This window comes from Cololabis saira, unplaced genomic scaffold (genome assembly GCF_033807715.1).
Source record: "Cololabis saira isolate AMF1-May2022 unplaced genomic scaffold, fColSai1.1 scf222, whole genome shotgun sequence".
In the NCBI taxonomy this organism is placed as follows: domain Eukaryota; kingdom Metazoa; phylum Chordata; class Actinopteri; order Beloniformes; family Belonidae; genus Cololabis; species Cololabis saira.
Window position 1 is genome coordinate 13211 of NW_026906386.1, and position 21790 is coordinate 35000.

Genomic DNA, 21790 nt, shown 5'->3' on the forward strand with positions numbered 1-21790 from the left:
CAACTACAACTACAGCTTCTCCAACAACAACCACAGTTGCACCAACTACAACTACAGCTGCTCCAACAACTACCACAGCTGCTCCAACAACAACCACAGTTGCACGAACTACAACTACAGCTGCTCCAACCACAACAACAGCCGCTCCAACAACAACCACAGCTGCCCCAACAACTACCACAGCTTCTCCAACAACTACCACAGCTGCTCCAACCACAACAACATCTGCTCCAACCACAACAACAGCCGCTCCAACAACTACCACAGTTGCACCAACTACAACTACACCTGCTCCAACCACAACCACAGTTGCACCAACTACAACTACAGCTGCTCCAACTACAACCACTGGTGCTCTGACAACAACCACAGTTGCAGCAACTACAGCTTCTCCAACAACAACCACAGTTGCACCAACTACAACTACAGCTGCTCCAACAACTACCACAGCTGCTTCAACAACAACCACAGTTGCACCAACTACAACTACAGCTGCTCCAACCACAACAACAGCCTCTCCAACAACTACCACAGTTGCAACAACTACAACTACATCTGCTCCAACCACAACCACAGTTGCACCAACTACAACTACAGATGCTCCAACTACAACCACTGGTGCTCTGACAACAACCACGGTTGCATCAATAACAACACCAGCTCCAACAACAACCACAGCATCTCCAACCACAACATCACCCTCTCCAACAACAACCACAGTTGCACCAACTACAACCACAGCTGCTCCAACAACAACCACAGTTGCACCAACTACAACTACAGCTGCTCCAACAACAACCACTGGTACTCTGACAACAACCACGGTTGCATCATCAACAACAGCAGCTCCAACAACAACCACAGCTTCTCCAACCACAACATCAGCCTCTCCAACAACTACAACAGTTGCACCAACTACAACCACAGCTGCTCGAACAAAAACCACAGCATCTCCAACCACAACATCACCCTCTCCAACAACAACCACAGTTGCACCAACTACAACCACAGCTGCTCCAACAACAACCACAGTTGCACCAATTAAAACTACAGCAGCTCCAACAACAACCACAGTTGCACCAACTACAACTACAACTGCTCCAACCAAAACCACTGGTGCTCTGACAACAACCACGGTTACATCCACAACAATAGCCGGTCCAACAATAACCACAGCTGCTCCAACGACAACCACAGTTGCAAAAACTAAAACTTCAGCTGCTCCAACAACAACTACATCTGCTCCAACCACAACAACAGCTGGTCCAACAACTAGTACAGTCGCTCAGGCAACAACCACAGTTGCAGCAACTACAACTATAGCTTCTCCAACAACAACCACAGTTGCACCAACTACAACTACAGCTGCTCCAACAACTACCACAGCTGCTCCAACAACAACCACAGTTGCACCAACTACAACTACAGCTGCTCCAACCACAACAACAGCCTCTCCAACAACTACCACAGTTGCAACAACAACTACACCTGCTCCAACAACAACCACTGGTGCTCTGACAACAACCACAGTTGCAGCAACTACAACTACAGCTTCTCCAACAACAACCACAGTTGCACCAACTACAACTACAGCAGCTCCAACGACTACCACAGCTGCTCCAACAACTACCACAGTTGCAACAACTACAACTACACCTGCTCCAACCACAACCACAGTTGCACCAACTACAACTACAGCTGCCCCAACTACAACCACTGGTGCTCTGACAACAACCACGGTTGCATCAATAACAACGGCAGCTCCAACAACAACCACAGCATCTCCAACCACAACATCACCCTCTACAACAACTACAACAGCCACTCCAACAACAACCACAGTTGCACAAACTACAACCACAGCTGCTCCAACAACAACCACAGTTGCACCAACTACAACCACAGCTGCTCCAACAACAACTACATCTGCTCCGACCACAACAACAGCTGGTCCAACCAAAACCACTGGTGCTCTGACAACAACCACGGTTACATCCACAACAACAGCCGGTCTAACAACAACTACATCTGCTCCAACCACAACAACAGTTGCACCAACTACAACTACAACTGCTCCAACCACAACCACTGGTGCTCTGACAACAACCACGGTTGCATCAACAACAACAGCAGCTCCAACAACAACTACATCTGCTCCAACCACAACAGCCGGTCCAACAACTAGCACAGTCGCTCCAACAACTAGCACAGTCGCTCCAACAACTACCACAGTTGCAACAACTACAACTACAGCTGCTCCAACAACAACCACAGTTGCACCAACTACTACTACAGCTGCTCCACCCACAACCACTGGTGCTCTGACAACAACTACGGTTGCATCAACAACAACAGCAGCTCCAACAACAACATCACCCTCTCCAACAACTACCACAGCTGCTCCAACAACAACCACAGTTGCACCAACTACAACTACAGCTGCTCCAACAACAACTACATCTGCTCCAACCACAACAACAGCCTCTCCAACAACTACCACAGCCGCTCCAACAACTACCACAGTTGCACCAACTACAACTACAACTGCTCCAACCACAACCACTGGTGCTCTGACAACAACCACGGTTGCATCAACAACAACAGCCGCTCCAACAACAACTACATCTGCTCCAACCACAACAGCCGGTCCAACAACTATCACAGTTGCACCAACTACAACCACAGCTGCTCCAACAACAACCACAGTTGCACCAACTACAACCACAGCTGCTCCAACAACAACCACAGTTGCACCAACTACAACTACAGCTGCTCCAACCACAACTACATTTGCTCCGACCACAACAACAGCTGGTCCAACAACTAGTACAGTCGCTCAGGCAACAACCACAGTTGCACCAACTACAACCACAGCTGCTCCAACAACAACCACAGTTGCACCAACTACAACTACAACTGCTCCAACCAAAACCACTGGTGCTCTGACAACAACCACGGTTGCATCAACAACAACAGCCGGTCCAACAACAACCACAGCTGCTCCAACGACAACTACAGCTGCTCCAACAACAACTACATCTCCTCCGACCACAACAACAGCTGGTCCAACAACTAGTACAATCGCTCAGGCAACAACCACAGTTGCACCAACTACAACCACAGCTGCTCCAACAACAACCACAGTTGCACCAACTACAACTACAACTGCTCCAACCAAAACCACTGGTGCTCTGACAACAACCACGGTTACATCGACAACAACAGCCGGTCCAACAACAACCACAGCTGCTCCAACAACAACCACAGTTGCACTAACTATAACTACAGCTGCTCCAACAACAACCACAGTTGCACCAACTACTACTGCAGCTGCTCCAACCACAACCACTGCTGGTCCAACAACTAGCACAGTCGCTCAGGCAACAACCACAGCTTCTCTGACAAAAACCACAGCCGCTCCAACCACAACTACATCTGCTCCAACCACAACAGCCGGTCCAACAACTAGCACAGTCGGTCAAACAACTACCACAGTTGCACCAACTACAATTACAGCTGCACCAACAACAACCACAGTTGCACCAACAACAACCACAGTTGCACCAACAACAACCACAGCTGCTCCAACAACTACCACAGCTGCTCCAACCACAACCACAGCTGCTCTGACAACAACCACAGTTGCACAAACTAAAACTACAGCTACTACAACAACAACTACATCTGCTCCAACCACAACAACTACTGGTCCAACAACTAGCACAGTCGCTCAGGCAACAACCACAGTTGCAGCAACTACAACTGCAGCTGCTCCAACAACAACCACAGTTGCACCAACTACAACTACAACTGCTCCAACTACAACTACATCTGCTCCAACCACAACAACAGCCGCTCCAAACACTACCACAGTCACTCAAACAACAACCACAGCTGCTCTGACAAAAACCACAGCCGCTCCAACCACAACCATTGCTCCTCTAAAAACAACCACAGTTGCACCAACTACAACTACAGCTGCTCCAACCACAACCACTGCTGCTTTGACAACAACCACGTTTGCATCAACAACAACAGCCGCTCCAACAAATACCACCGCCGCAGCAATAACTACCACTGCTGCTCCAACAACAACTACATCTGCTCCAACCACAACGACAGCCGGTCCAACAACAACCACAGTCGCTCCAACAACTACCACCGTCGCTCCAATAACTACCACTGCAGCTCCAACAACAACTACATCTGCTCCAACAACAACGACAGCCGGTCCAACAACTACCACAGTCGCTCCAACAACAACCACAGTTGCACCAACTTCAACTAGAGCTGCTCCAACAACAACTACATCCGCTCCACCTACAACAACAGCCGCACCAACAACTACCACAGTCGCTCCAACAACAACCACAGCTGTTCTGACAACGACCACAACGTCTCCAACTTCAACTACATCTCTTCCAACAACTACCACAGTAGCTCCAACCAAAACCACTGCTGCTCTGACAACAACCACAGCGTCTCCATCCACAACCACAGCTTCTCCAACCACAACAACAACCTCTCCTACAACTACCACAGCCGCACCAACAACTATCACAGTTGCACCAACTACAACTACAGCTGCTCCAACCACAACCACTGCTGTTTTGAAAACAACCGTGGTTGCATCAATAACAACAGCCGCTCCAAAAACAACTACATCTGCTCCAACAACTAGCACAGTCACTCCAACAACAACTACATCTGCTCCAATCACAACAACAGCCGGTCCAACAACTACCACAGTCACTCCAACAACAACCACAGCTGCTCCAAGTACAACTACATCTGCTCGAACAACAACAGCCGCTCCAACGACAACTACAGCTGCTCCAACCACAATCATTGCTGCTCTAAAAACAAACACAGTTTCATCAACAACAACAGCCGTTCCAACAACAACCACAGCCGCTCCAACAACTACCACAGTTGCACCAACTACAACTACAGCTGCTCCAACCAAAGCCATTGCTGCTTTGACAACAACCACGGTTGCACTAACAAAAACAGCCGGTCCAACAACAACTACATCTGCTCCAACAACTAGCACAGCTGCTCCAACAACAACAACCACAGTTGCACCAACTACAACTAGAGCTGCTCCAACCACAACCACAGCTTCTCCAACCACAACAAACGCCTCTCCAACAACTACCACAGTCACTCCAACAACAACCACAGCTGCTCAGACCACAACCACAGCAGCGCCAACTACAACTACAGCAGCTCCAACAATAATCTCATCTGCTCCGACAACAACCACCGCCATTCCAACAACAACTACAGTTGCAGAAACTACAACAACAGCCGCTCCAACAACTACCACAGCTGCTCCAACCACAACAACAACCGCTCCAACAACAACCACAGCTTCTCCAACCACAACAACAACAGCCGCTCCAACAACTACCACAGTTGCACCAATTACAGCTGCTCCAACCATAACCACTGCTGCTCCAACAACAACCACGGTTGCATCAATAACAGCCGCTCCAACAACAACCACAGCTTCTCCAACCACAACAACAGCCTCTCCAACAACTACCACAGCCGCTCCAACAACTACCACAGTTGCACCAACTACAACTACAGCTGCTCCAACCAAAGCCATTGCTGCTTTGACAACAACCACGGTTGCACTAACAAAAACAGCCGGTCCAACAACAACTACATCTGCTCCAACAACTAGCACAGCTGCTCCAACAACAACAACCACAGTTGCACCAACTACAACTAGGGCTGCTCTAACAACAACAACAGCCGCTCCAACAACTACCACAGCCGGTCCAACAACAACCACAGCGGCTCCAACAACAACCACAGCGGCTCCAACAACAACCACAGTCGCTCCAACAACAACCACAGTTGCACCTAATACAACTAAAGCTGCTCCAACCACAGCCACTGCTGTTCCTATGACAACCACAGCTACTTCAACAACAACCGCAGCCACTAGAAAAACAACTACAGCTGCTCAAACTAAGGTAACCCCCACTCCAACAACTACAAAAGTGGTTCCAACAACAACTAAAGCTGCTCCAACTGCAACAATATCCGCTCCAACTCCAACCACAGCCGGTCTAACTACAACTACAGCTGCTTTAACTACAACCACGGTTGTAACAACAACAACCAAAGCCACTCAAACTACAACCATGGTTGCTCCAACAACAACCACAGCTGCTGCAACCAAAAAAATAGCAGCTCCATCTACAACTACAGCTTCTCCAACCACAACAACAGCCACTCCAACAACTACCACAGTCGCTCCAACAATAACCACGGTTGCATCAACAAAAACACCAGCTCCAACAACAACCACCACCGCTCCAACAACAACTACTTCTGCTCCAAACACAACAACAGCCGGTCCAACAACTACCACAGACGCTCCAACAACAACCACAGTTGCACCTAATACAACTACAGCTGCTCCAACCACAACCACTGCTGGTCTGACAACAACAACAGCTGCTCCAACCACAACAACAGCCACTCCAACAACTACCACAGCTTTACCAACTACAACCACGGTTGCCTCAACAACAACCACAGCTGCTCCAACCACAACAATATCCACTCCAACTCCAACCACAGCCGGTCCTACAACTACAACTACAGCTGCTTTAGCTACAAAGACGGTTGTAACAACATCAACAACCACAGCCACTCCAACAACAACAAAAGTTGATCCAACTACAACTACAGCTGCTTTAACTACAACCACGGTTGTAACAACAACAACAACAACAACCACAGCCGCTCAAACTACAACCACAGCTACTCCAACTACAACCACGGTTGCATCAACAACAACCACATCTGCTCCAACAACTACAACAGTCACTCCAACAACAACCACAGACACTACAACTAAAACCATTGCTGCTACAACAACAACCACTGTCGCTCCAACAACAACTACAGCTCCAACTACGACCATGGATCCAACAACAACAACAACAGCTGCTCCAACTACAACTACAGCTGAATTAACTACAACCACAGTTGCATCAACAACAACACCCGCTCCAATTACAATCACATCTGCTCCAACAACAGCAACAGCCATTCAAACTACAGAAATAGTTGCTTCAACGACAACCACAGCTTTTCCAACAACAACTACAGCTGGTCCAACTACAACCACAGCCGCATCAACAACAGCTGCTCCAACATCAGCCACAGCTGCTCCAACTACAACCATGATCGCATCAACAACAGCTGCGCCAACAACAACCATAGTTGCTCCAAAAACAACAACAGCCGCTCCAACAACCACAGTTGCTCCAACAACAACCACAGTTGTTCCAACATATGTTGTGTCGGTAGTTTTGGAAGAACCCTTTAATGAAGAACTAAAAGATAAAAACAGCAACAGATTTCAGATTCTTCAAATAAAAGTCACATCATTCGTGAGTACGATTTTTTTAAAAGCTTTCTTTAAATTTTGTTGAATATACACACACACATACAAATCTAAATCTTAACTGAATTTTGTTCCTGTTTTAATTTTTATTACAGTACGACGCCATCTACAGAGCTAAATTTGGCTCTCTCTTCATCCGCAGTTTTGTAATTGCATTTAGGTAAGGTTTTACATTTAATCGTCAGTCTTTGCCTTTCTTTTTTTTTCTCTTTTTCTAATATGACTATACAAACTTTTTTTATTACATAAAACATGTTTAGAATGTTACTTTGGAATATATGATTTCTAATGTGACTTATTTATTCCTTTTTACAGATCAGCTGTAAGCAGGATACGATTGGAGAATACTGAAGTTGAGGTCGGAGTTGAGTTCAATAAAACCACACCAGTTGAGGAACTCCCAGAGAACAGTGTTGTTGCAGAAACTGTAAAAGAGGGTGCCGTTAATTCCACTGTGAACTTCAACGTCACAATCGTGTCGGACTCCATTGCAATAATACGTAAGAAAACAGTTCTCAATCATTTCACAACATGCAATCATGAAGAGTGTGTCTCTGATTCAATTAATAATGCTTTAAACTTTAATTTAATTTAAAACAAGGAGGGAACACAGAAATCTTTTAGTCGCACAATCAAACCAAGGGGATTTATTTGAATGAGATTCTTTCCCTTTTTAACTCATAGTGAAATATTATGGTCCTTTACTGAAAACCTTTCTTTAAAAAGAATGGAACATCAGTTCCTTTAATCCCCTTAAAAACTTCTGGATTGATTAATAATACACTTTGTCTCTGTCATGAGGAGTATTATGTTGATGAACAAGCGTTAAGTAACTTAAATTAGCCAGACATAAAATATAACGAGTTGAGTATTAATATCTTCTTGTTTTTAAAGCTTTTTAAACATGTTTTTGTGTTTTTTCTTGTTAGAAACACCCAAGACAAATTCGACAACTGCATCTCCATTAGTTACAACCACAGCAGCTGCAAATAGCAGTGTTTCAAACTCAACTGTAAATCCTGCAACTACCAATACTACAAACCAACCTGCAAGTGGGGGTGCAGAAGCCACAACCCCTTCCAAGCTAGCTACAACTGCAGAGTCAACAGTCGTGAGGCGGGTGACTTTTAGATCTTTGGGAGAGACATTCACAACTGATCTGCTGGATGCCTCATCCACGGCTTTCAAAAACCGAGCTGCATTAATAGAGTCAACAGTAAGTCTTTTAAATTGAATTATAAAAAAAAAGTATGATTTATAGTTATTCATGAATTATATAACATCATACAAATCTAATTGTATTATGGTATTCTGATATTTTTCACACCACCACCCAACTTACAGATTGAGACTTGTTTTGCAGTCGTTTAAGATCCATGGTCATGCAAAATAAGAACAAAGTGCTACATTGGGCTGGCTTGTCCATGTGATCTTTTATATGGAAAAGAAAAACAAGCAGGTCCTTTGCTGATCAGTATAGGGCTTGATCCTAAAGCAAGTTTATTTTCATTAACCCCAACATTGAAATGTCCATCTTTATAGCAGCAATCTGCTAAAAAAAAAACAGAAGTATTTCCTACATCCATTTATCGACACATCCATCCATTCATCCTTTGAATTTAACTCATCTGAGATTGGGTTGGGGATGGCCGCCTAAGCAGGACCAGACTGGCCTCTCTATGGACCCCTCCTCTAGATCTTCATGGAGAAGGCATTCCCACCTATCTACCGAGCTATGCTAACCAGATGCTCAAAGCATGATGTGGAGGATCAGTAACTCTACTCTGCATCTCTTCCTTATGGTTTAACTTCTCACCTTGTATCTATGGGAGACTACAGCCATGATATAGAGGAATCTCATTTCAGCTGTCTCTATATCTTGTATATTTTCATGGTTTTGGTCTCTATTCCTAGAATTACCATATATGACAACTATATGGGAGGTGAATTTCTATCTACCTGATTTTGTAAAATAACATAAAACCACAAGGTAGTCTATGGTGTTTATGATGTTCATTACTTTAGCTACTTATTGCTTAGCATTTCTTTCCAAATTTGACATTTGAGCTGTGAATTGACAGCTAAAGAGCAATATTACTCCTCTCTGTGCTGAGTATCAATACACTGCTGGGAATGGTTCTTGGGGTGATTAGAATCAGCTCCTGCTAATAGGGCATCGTACAGACCCTTGTAATTTAGACTTTTCAAGCCAACTCTTCCAAAAACATATGGTGGCATCTCAGAGCACTTGTCCGGCTCTGTTTCAGAAAGTTTATATATAAGTTAGAGCTGCTGACAAGGGGATTTGCTGATAAACATTGAACTTCCACAGATCTGTGGTTTCGATATTATATGTGTTTAGGTTCTAGAAACCCTCGATTGGGTTTTACAAATGATCTAAAAAATGACATTCAAGAACTGAAACCTTTGAAATGAAACATACACTTATAGATATTTTACTTGTGTTTCTGCAGCTGGAACCATACTTTGAAAGAGCTTTTTCTTCATTCCGCTCCTTGACAATGATTTCATTCAGGTAACTTGTTTACAGTTTGTTCATAAGATTTAAATATTGCTGAAAATAAGTTTGTACTAATTAAGATGTTCATTACATTTGCAGCAATGGATCAATCATCAACAACATGGACTTTCGTTTTGCATCAGTATCTGTTCCTAGTAACGTTCGAATTGGAAATGTTTTGATCAAAGCAGCTCCAAACGTCACAGACTTCAACATTGAAACCAGTTCTGTAACTGTGGAAGGTTTAGGTAAGTACATTTTTCTGTAATATTAGAATTTAAAAAATCTGCAATATCCTGAAACAGTTTGCTGAAGCTATGCTTTGTTTCCTTTTCTCCACATTTACAGAGATGTCAAGTGGAGTAAGCCACAACATCAGTCTCATCACTGCAGTCTCCATGGTGCTGTTGTCATGGCTACTATCAAGTCAGCAGCTGCTTACCTGCTGATGTTCCTGGGACATCTTAACACAAAATATGAACTAACAGAGACTTTGTTCTGATTTAAAATCAAAGACCTTCTGACAAAGTGCATTGTTACTATGACTTAGAAGGAATTGCTACTAAACTGAGAGCACAGGAATTTTCTGGAAAATTATTTTATTTTCCTGATTTATAATCCTAGAAATTCTGCTTTAAATTATTATTTTATGGTAATGTAATTTATAATTATTTAATCAAACACGATGGTAAGTTCTGCTGCTTAGTTGGTGCCACTGTTCATGTAAATCATGTAATCATTTCATATGGAACAACTTTAAATGTAAATAAAGCTGCAAGCAGCGATGAACGTGCCCTCGTGCGTGCAATTTTCACCAATAAAGGTCAAGGACTCAAACACACCACCCATGAGTCTTTATGTCAAACCATTCAAAAGTTTTGGCAGAAAATAGGAACTATCACATATTGACCAATCAGAAGAAGGGGCGGGGCTAAATCATGCCAATATAATAATCTTTATTTCGGACTCAGAAAGTCCACACACATCCAACATACACAAACACACAACCATTACATACTTTTAAAAAAAAACATTTCATCACGGTACAGAAAAAAGGTTCAAGCTATCATGCCATTGCTTTCGAAGCCTGGATGTGAACCCATAGCCCATCATAGGGCTGGTTAAGGCCATAATGATGCTATTTTCTGTCAAATCCAGTCGACACATAAAATTAAACATTAGCTTTCGTAACAGTGCCTGACATGTTGGTACATTAGAGGACACAAATAACTGGCTGGCACTGTGCCACCTAGGAACACGGAGCAGCAACCTCATGGCATCATTATATGCCACTGTAAGAAGACCAGAGATGAGCTGTATATAACGGGGTGATATAAGCCCCAAACAGAGCACATTTAACATCTGTAGAACACATACAAAATTTCCTCAACAAAGTACTGGCCTGTGCATATATTTTACAGCATTGATGGCCGATGTCACTGTCATCCATAAGATCATCTGAGAAGACATGTCCAAGATATTTCAATTCCTTAGTCATATGTAAAGAACCATCTGAAAGGTGGAAGGCAGGAAAGAATGACTTCTTGTCCTTTCTAGATAAGATAAGATAAGATACTGTAAGATGTCCTTGATTTTCTCCCTCAGTGGGGAAACTTATTTTTGTTGTCAGCAGTACACTTAGCACACACATGCAGGGGAGGGGTAAAAAGACTGAAAAGTCAGAAATAAAAAATATATACAAAATATGTATAATCACAGAATATGAACAGTATATACAGTTGGTTGAAAGAAGAAACGGTGCAGAAAAAGCAGGTGGAGTGTTGTGAGGTAGACTGGCAGATTGGCAGATATTGCACATCTTATATTATTGTACATCTTATTGTCATATTATTGTCCACTGGCTACTGAGAGCAGGCCTGGTTATACAGTCTGATGGCAGCGGGGAGGAAGGACCTGCGATGCCTCTCGGTGGTGCATCGTGGGTGACGAAGCCGGTCACTGATGGAGCTCTCCAGGGCTCTGACAGTCTCATGAAGGGGGTGGGAGACATTGTCCATGATGGAGGACAGCTTAGCCACCATCCTCCTCTCCCCCACCACCTCCACCCGGTCCAGACTGCAGCCCAGGACAGAGCCGGCTTTCCTCACCACCTTGTCCAGTCTCTTCCTCTCTGCTGCAGTGATGCTGCTGCTACAGCAGACCACCCCATAAAAGATGGCCGACGCCACCACAGTCTCCGGGAGTCCCTGCTACCAGTCCAGGCGGGTTCCTGCGGTCCCGGCCGGTCAGAACCGGTCATATTCCCTGGTTAAAGCCGCGGTGATGCGCGCTGCTCCAGCCTACTTACTGGTTCCCAAAGCGGGGTTTCCGACTAAATTGTCCAGGTTCCCAGCCGCTTTGGGAGCAGGGATTTCTGGGGTACGTCCCAGGCTGGACCAGCTTCACCTTCCGAGATTTTCAGTGAAATCTGTTGGTTTGATCACCGGTAACGGGCGATGCGCCCCGCAGCCGGGCGCCCGGCGTGGGGTTGCGGGGCCAGCGTTCAGCATCTGCCGGGCAGATCCGGCTGAAATAGTGCATAAATGTTATTTATATACAACTCATATTTTATTTTTTTAACAATAAAGTTGCCATTTGTGAAAATTCAGTGTTGTGATTTATTTACAGGCTCGGGCTGCTCTGGCGGAGCAAGGTTTATTCTCCTCCCCTGCTACACGTCATTCAGGGAGCCAATCAGCACAGAGCCTCATTATCATACCCCCCCTCCCCCTTCCCTTAGAATGGAGCACAGAAAAAGGGGTTACAAGCAGTAAAACTAGTGACAGGGCCCACAGGCTGGATTTCTGATTTATGTAGAAAAAACATAGTTAAGGCATAGATGCATAAACCAGTACTGTGTTTTCTTTTAAACACAAATTCATTGTTGGTAGTTAAAACATACATACATTGAGAATAATTCTTTCCAGCACCTTAGACAGGATACTGGCAAGGGCAATTGGCCTATAATTGTCCATGCTGTTTAATTTGCAAGCCTTCTCCTTAAGAACCGGAACCAGCAAAACAGACAGGATGGAGTCAGGGAGAACACTATGCACCATGATACCAGTGAAACACATGGCCAACAGTGGAGAGAGCCGATAGCTGGCATGTTTGAGATGCTCTGCAGCAATTCCATCTATACCACATGCTTTGTTATTATCAAGCATCTCAACAGCATCGAACACCTCACCAGGCCTTACTGTAACATTCTTCCAAAGTCCAAATCAACATTATTAACAGCAACAAGATTACTCTTAACAGTTTACATAAATGATATAGTTAAATCAGTTGCCAACTCATTTATTCACTTGTATGCCGACGACACAGTGCTCTATGCCACCGGTCCCTCCCATGCAATCGCCCTGGAAACACTCCAACAGAGCTTCCAAGCCGTACAGTCTGGTTTCTCTGCCCTCGGCCTATCCATAAACTCCAGCAAAACCAAGGTCATGTGGTTTGGTCGTAAGCACGCTGTCCAAGATGGTACCATTCTGGCTGCTGACGACCGTAAACTTGATATCCTCTGGTATCCTCTTATAAATATCTGGGAGTCTGGATAGATAGCAGCTTGTCATTCACTGAGCACTTATCCTCTCTGCAGTCAAAAGTGAAGGCCAGGCTCAGCTTTCTTTACCGTAACCGCTCCTCGTTCACTGCCACTGCCAAACGCTCCTTGGTCCAGCTCACTGTGCTTCCACTTTTTGATTACGGTGACGTCATATATAGATCTGCCTGCAAAGGAGCACTTGAACGGCTCAACGTTCTATATCACTCCGCCATTCGATTTGCTACCAACGCCCCATACAGGACCCATCACTGTGACCTCTACACCCTGGCAAACTGGCCCCCCCTGGAAACCAGGCGCAACATGCACTGGCTGGTGCTGGTATTCAAAACCCTCCTAGGTCTTACTCCTCCCTACCTAACACAGCTTCTGCATCTGCGCCCTCCCCCTATACACAACACCCGTTCTGCCCCTCTCATCCTGTTAAATGCCCCACGGACGCACTCTTCCCTGGGCCGTTCCTCCTTCCAGGTTTCTGCCGCCGACAGCTGGAATCAACTCCAAAAATCCTTACAGTTACAAACTCTTACCTCTGTCAACTCCTTCAAACATGTCATAACTAAATCCATAAAGTATACCTGCAGCTGTCCCAGTCAAAGCTCTCTCTGATCCTGTCATCTCACTAACCTCACTGTTACTGCTGTTGTTTTTTTTTACTGTCTCATTTATGGTTGTCTAGTACCACTGTTTTTACTTTTAGTGTCTCTGTCCTTACTTAACTTGTTGTATGCCACTGTACGTCAAACTAACTGTCATTCTGTGGTGTGTCACTGCATTATGTCTTTATTCCTTTTTCTTTTGTGTCACTGTTGTTGTATGTGCTTTTATTGTCTATATCTTAATGTTACTCCCCTTCTCCCTTCCCCTTAGGAGGTCTTTCACCTCCTACCAGGCCATTGCCTTAAATAAGAATGTATTCTTAGCAATTCTTGCCTGGTAAAATAAAGGTTTACTACTACTACTACTTAACACAGTTAAATAGCTTGATATAATGGTCACGCCATAGTTTTGCAATGTCATCTGAACCACAGACACCTTAAATGTCATATGGTAAAGAAGTTTTATGATTATTCAACACTTTTATTGCTTTCCAAAAATCACCATGGTTGTTATTTTGTAACTTCCTGGCAAGCAGATTAGTTTTAATAGTTTACTCATTTGTCTTAATATGACGAAGAGCATATTTATATCTAGCATTAGTTTGTTTCTTATGCTCAAACACATCACCCGGTCTAGGCCTTCCTGCATTAACCCAAAGTTTAAAGGCTTCCCTTGCTGCAGCATGATGTTCAGACACAAACTCGTTCCTCCCAGGTGTAATGTTAAACACCTTCTTGTGACTACAGGAAGACCCTGCGGAGACATGTAGAACTTTTATAATGTTATCATATAAATCACAAATGTCAGCAGCGTGTTGTGTGTCAGTACAGTTCATATTTAGACACATTATGGCATCCCACGACAATACAACATGTTTTAGTAAGCTGTCAGATAAAACAGTATATCTATTATTGACCTCTTAGATAAATTAGCCCAGTTTAATTTCTCTGAGTTGACAGAATTCCCAGTATCGACCAGGAGCGGCACAGTGTCAACATTTAACAACATAGCTATTGGTATGTGGTCAGAGGTAGCCAGACCATAGCAAATCTCCATATTTTCTAGGGAGGCGTGAGCATCCGCTGTGCACAGGCAGTGGTCGAGCCAGGAGGTTGTGTGCCATGCCTCACTTACATAGGTAAAACTATAATTTGTTAAAAATACTTTACTGGATAAAACAAGATTATTGTAATAAAAAAAATGTACCAGATGTTTTGCAAAAAGAGAATTGCTATCCGATAAATCAGCATTAAAATCCCCGTTGACATACACACAAGTTGAATCATTGTCCTCTATGAAAGAATTAATCAAAGCAAGTCTGTTCAGAAATTCATCCTCAGACTCATAGGATTCATAAGGTGTATATATATTTAAAATGCTAATTTCGTACTGAGGTCAGTAGTAGATTCTCCGGCACCATGAAAATCCTTGTGTAAGGTATTTAACTTGTCTAAATCCTGTTTGGCAAGCTAGGTCTCTTGGAGACACAGAATATCACACTCATTAGGGCCCGAGCACTGAAAGTGCGAGGACCCTATTGTATCTGTGATGTTTATTAGGGCCCGAGCACTGAAAGTGCGAGGACCCTATTGTATCTGTGATGTTTATTAGGGCCCGAGCACTGAAAGTGCGAGGACCCTATTGTATCTGTGATGTTTATTAGGGCCCGAGCACCTTCAGTGCGAAGGCCCTATTGTATCTGTAGGAATTCTTCGCGTTATTATTATTATTTTTCTGACGAAAGGAAGGCCTTTTTGCCCCCCTAAACGTGCCCAAAAAGTCACCAAATTTTGCATGCAAGTCAGGCCTGGCGAAAAATTTGATATTTAATAGTTTACATTAATGGGCTTGGCAAAATGGCTCAACAGCGCCCCCTTGAAAACTTTGTGCCTCAAGCCCCACAATGCGGTTTGTCGTACATGCACGACAATCGGTACACACCTGTATCATGGCGCAACTTAAAGAAAAGTCTCTGGGCGCCATGTCGAGAAACCGAACAGGAAGTCGGCCATTTTGAATTAATCGTGTCATTTTGGCGAAATTTATGCCTTCCTTCGGCAGTTAATACGGCCCGAACCGTAACGTGCACCCAAGTGTGTTATACATCAAAATGTGCGTCTCCATCCTCCGACACCACGCATTACTTTTTTCTTTCAAAAGCATTACCGTGGCGACACTAGACGCCAAAAAGCGCGCCCACCCATCATCTGATTGGTTCAGCCAGAAAAAACTTTGCGCCTCAAGCCCCATAATACGGTGTGCCGTACATGAACGAAAATCGGCACACACCTGTATCATGTCTTTACTTAAAGAAAAGTCTCTTGGCGCCATGGCCGAAACCGAACAGGAAGTCAGCCATTTTGAACATTCTGAATTAATCGCGTAATTTTGGAGCAATATATGCCATTCCTTCGAGAATTAATACGGCCCGAACCGTAACGTGCACCCAGGTGTGTTATACATCAAAATGTGCGTCTCCATCCTGCGACTACGCGCATTACTTTTCTCTTTCAAAAGTGTTACCAAGGCGACGCTAGACGCCAAAAACCGCGCCCCCCTTCATCTGATTGGTCCATATTTGATAGTTCCCCAAGAGTCACCAAATTTTGCATGCAAGCCAGGCATGGCGATAAATTTGATATTTCATGGTTTGGAATAATGGGCGTGGCAAAATGGCTCAACAGCGCCCCCCGGAAAACTTTGTGCCTCAAGCCCCATAATTCGGTTGAACATACATGCACGAAAATCGCTACACACCTGTATCATGGCACAACTTAAAGAAAAGTCTCTTGGAGCCATGGCCGAAGCCGAACAGGAAGTCGGCCATTTTGAAATCTGATTGGTCCATATTTGATAGTTCTCCAAAAGTCACCAAATTTTGCATGCAAGACAGACTTGGCGATAAATTTGATATTTCATGGTTTGCATTAATGGGCGTGGCCTAATGGGCGTGGCCTAACGGCTCAACAGCGCCCCCTAGAATACTTTTCTCTGCCATAACTTTTGAATGGTTTGACATAGGACGTTGTGGGTGGTGTCATGGGATTCTGTAATGAGTCCTTAAGCTTCGTTGGCCTTAATTAGCCCCGCCCCTTCTTCTGATTGGTTGTCCCGATTTTCTGCTATAACTTTGGAATGGTTTGACATAGAGAGTCGTGGGTGGTGTCATCAGATTATGTATGGAGTCCTTGACCTTCATTGGCCTGAATTAGCCCCGCCCCTTCTTCTGATTGGTTGTCCCTTTTTTCTGCTATAACTTTTGAACGGTTTGACATAGGAAGTCGTGGGTGGTGTCATGGGACTCTGTAATGAGTTCTTAAGCTTCGTTGGCCTTAATTAGCCCCGCCCCTTCTTCTGATTGGTTGTCCCGATTTTCTGCTATAACTTTGGAATGGTTTGACATAGAGAGTCGTGGGTGGTGTCATCAGATTCTGTATGGAGTCCTTGACCTTCATTGGCCTGAATTAGCCCCGCCCCTTCTTCTGATTGGTTGTCCCTTTTTTCTGGTATAACTTTTGAATGGTTTGACATAGGAAGTCGTGGGTGGTGTCATTTCTGATATGCTTATGGGGGCGGTGGCCGTGAGTGCGAGGGCCCGTTCATCGCTGCTTGCAGCTTTAATTATTATTATTATTATTATTATTAGGGCCCGAGCACTGAAAGTGCGAGGACCCTATTGTATCTGTGATGTTTATTAGGGCCCGAGCACTGAAAGTGCGAGGACCCTATTGTATCTGTGATGTTTATTAGGGCCCGAGCACTGAAAGTGCGAGGACCCTATTGTATCTGTGATGTTTATTATTAGGGCCCGAGCACTGAAAGTGCGAGGACCCTATTGTATCTGTGATGTTTATTATTATTAGGGCCCGAGCACTTGCAGTGCGAAGGCCCTATTGTAATTGCAGGAATTATTCTTCTTCTTCTTCTTCTTATTGTTCTGACAAAAGGAAGGCCTTTTTGCCCCCCTAAACGTGCCCAAAAAGTCACCAAATTTTGCATGCAAGTCAGGCCTGGCGAAAATTTTTATATTTAAGGGTTTGCATTAATGGGCGTGGTAAAATGGCTCAACAGCGCCCCCTTGAAAACTTTGTGCCTCAAGCCCCACAATGCGGTTTGTCGTACATGCACGAAAATCGGTACACACCTGTATCATGGGGCAACTTAAAGAAAAGTCTCTGGGCGTCATGTCGAGAAACCGAACAGGAAGTCGGCCATTTCGAATTAATCGTGTCACTTTGGCGCAATTTATGCCATTCCTTCGGCAGTTAATACGGCCCGAACCATAACGTGCCCCCAAGTGTGTTATACATCAAAATGTGCGTCTTCATCCTGCGACAACACGCATTACTTTTCTCTTTCAAAAGCGTTACCGTGGCGACGCTAGACGCCAAAAAGCGCACCCACCCTTCATCTGGTTGGTTCAGACCGAAAAAACTTTGCGCCTCAAGCCCCAGAATACGGTGTGACGTACATGAACGAAAATCGGTACACACCTGTATCATGTCGCAACTTAAAGAAAAGTCTCTTGGCGCCATGGCCGAAACCGAACAGGAAGTCGGCCATTTTGAACATTCTGAATTAATCACGTAATTTTGGAGCAATATATGCCATTCCTTCGAGAATTAATACGGCCCGAACCGTATCGTGAACCCAGATGTGTTATACGTACAAATGTGCGTCTCCATCCTGCGACTACACGCATTACTTTTCTCTTTCAAAAGTGTTACCGTGGCGACGCTAGACGCCAAAAAGCGTGCCCCCCCTTCATCTGATTGGTCCATATTTGATAGTTCCCCAAAAGGCACCAAAATTGGCATGCAAGCCAGGCCTGGCGATAAATTTGATATTTCATGGTTTGCATTAATGGGCGTGGCAAAATGGCTCAACAGCGCCCCCCGGAAAACTTTGTGCCTCAAGCCCTACAATACGGTTTGACGTACATGCACGAAAATCGCTACACACCTGTATCATGGCACAACTTAAAGAAAAGTCTCTTGGAGCCATGGCCGAAACCGAACAGGAAGTCGGCCATTTTGAAATCTGATTGGTCCATATTTGATAGTTCTCCAAAAGTCACCAAATTTGGCATGCAAGACAGACTTGGCGATAAATTTGATATTTCATGGTTTGCATTAATGGGCGTGGCCTAACGGCTCAACAGCGCCCCCTAGAATACTATTCTCTGCCATAACTTTTGAATGGTTTGACATAAAGAGTCGTGGGTGGTGTCATGGGACTCGGTATTGAGTCCTTTACCATAATTGGTGAAAATTAACCCCGCCCCTTCTTCCGATTGGTTGTCCCTATTTCCTGCTATAACATTTGAATGTTTTGACATAGAGAGTCGTAGGTGGTGTCATGGGACTCGGTATTGAGTCCTTTACCATAATTGGTGAAAATTAACCCCGCCCCTTCTTCTGATTGGTTGTCCCGATTTTCTGCTGTAACTTTTGAATGGTTTGACATAGAGAGTCATGGGTGGTGTCATCAGATTCTGTATGGAGTCCTTGGCCTTCATTGGCCTGAATTAGCCCCGCCCCTTCTTCTGATTGGTTGTCCCTTTTTTTGCTATATCTTTTGAATGGTTTGACATAGGAAGTCGTGGGTGGTGTCGTTTCTGATATGCTTATGGGGGGGGCGGTGGCCGTGAGTGCGAGGGCCCGTTCATCGCTGCTTGCAGCTTTAATTATTATTATTATTATTCTCGCCGTAAATAAATTGCCTTTTTGGAGGCCTTAAAATGCTCAAAAACTCACCAAATTTTGCACACGCTTCCAGAGTCGCGTAAAATTACGTATTTTATGGGCGACAGGCATGGGTCCACAAGAATGGGCTCTATAGCGCCACCTATTTTATGTTTTTTGACGAGCCCCACAATATGGTTTGACTTACAGCAATGACCTTTATGTGAGTATTATATTAGACAAAGAGCTACAAAAAAGTCTTTTGGACCCATGCTCTAAGTTACACAGGAAGTCCGGCATTTTGAACAGAGAATGTCATTTTTCATGAATTCTGATCATTTCTAGGCCTCGTACTTTAACGAACTCCTCCTAGAGATTTTATCGAATTGGCTCACAACTTGGTTTGTACAATCTAGACACATGGCCGACGCTAAATTGCGAAGCTTTTAAGTTTTCACCAGAGGGCTTGACCGTAGTGATTCGGCGAAGTTTGAGGTCATTTTTAAGCCTCGCCATGAAACATCAATTGGCTATAATTCAGCAATACATTATTTTATGTGGCCGAAAACGTATGTGCATGATTGTAGGCTGAGCCTGAAGACATATGTGGTGGAATATTCAGGATCGGTTGTAGCGCCACCTGTTGGCACAAGGAATTGTCATGTCTTCTAGTATGCATCTGTGCTCCAAGCGAGATGAGATTAATGATCTCAAAGTTGGTCAGATAAAAGGTAAGACATTGACGATGACTGACAGAGAAAACTGTACGTTCTTATCGAAGGGCGTGGCCGTTAGAGGTAGTAAAATTTCGGTGTCTCGCCATGAACATAAAAGTTGTTGTAACTTAAACATAATTGGTCAGAATTAACCCAAAATCAAAATCAATCAGGCTTCCATTCTGAACAAGTGGATATGACAATCTTGGATGAACTCCATAGCGCCACCTTTTGGTCAGGTATACATTTTTCATCAAATTATGTGCTGTCATTGCTGTTTCATTCACCCAATCACAATGAAATCGACACATATTATTGTCATAAGCGTCCTTATTAACTGTGTTGAGTATCGTGGTCATAACTTGAAGGGAACTGCCATTTTACGTCACTCTGAATTTTTTGGTAAAATAATAATTTAAAATCATAGGCTTGGTCTTAAGACAATAAAATGGCAGTTTCAGATAGCTTACAACAGGATTAAAAAATCATACGCTGGTACATATCGCTTTGGAAGAACTTTGTAACTCTCTTTTTCCAAAAATGTATTCATATACAATTAAATCATATCTTTGTCATGCCATGTCCAATTAACTTCGTAAACTTCGTAAAAATATTGTTTACTGTGATGTGAAAATATATTTTGTGCGTACAACGCGGGATTTTTAATCAATATTTATTTAAATCCATTGGATTTAAAGCAAACTGGCTCTGTGTGCCGGCCAGCTCCTGCAGCGGAGCGGAGGCCGAGGGAGGAGGGAGGAGGGGAGGAGGGGGGGGGCGGGGGGACGTTGTTGCGTGCTCAGCGTGGTGACGTCACTCACACGACATGACACTCGTGTTTTCACGAGCCCGACTCCATGGTCCCGAATCTGTAAGTATTTTTTGTTGTGTGCATAATTGTAGAGTAGTCTTAAGACATCTATGGTGTAATAATCCTGTGGAATAGTTTTCACCGATGTATTTCGGCGGCACATGTCTGCTTACAGACATGCGCAGCTCGCTTTGTTCATCTACCGAGACAGAGACCACTTAAATAAAACCACACTGATTTTGAGTCAAACCCGTCTTTTTACATTCAATTTTTATACAGAAAATAATTACAGTGCATGTATTACACCTTATTGCACAGCAGCTTTGCAATTTTATTATATTATTATCGGCTTTCAGCCGAGATCTGGTCGGAACCGCGCAGCGCCGCGGAGGAGGTGCATTCAGGGACCGGTCGGAATTCTAAAATTACAGATTATCCTACTGGTGCGTTCAGGGACAACT

At 44.1% G+C, this 21790-nt stretch overlaps 1 protein-coding gene across 1 annotated transcript; it reads left to right on the plus strand.

The window, feature by feature from the left end:
- Positions 1 to 425: 425 nt before the first annotated feature.
- On the plus strand, positions 426 to 6755 carry LOC133439714 (mucin-5AC-like; the record flags this gene model as incomplete). The annotated part of the gene is made up of 11 exons (XM_061717503.1): positions 426 to 804; positions 865 to 1136; positions 1407 to 1592; positions 2286 to 2336; positions 2895 to 2979; positions 3145 to 3314; positions 3594 to 3734; positions 4289 to 4436; positions 5206 to 5336; positions 5553 to 5720; positions 6702 to 6755. Coding segments are annotated over 11 exons (1785 nt in total), but the record flags the coding sequence as incomplete, so codon positions are not given.
- Between the last annotated feature and the right edge of the window lie 15035 nt (positions 6756 to 21790).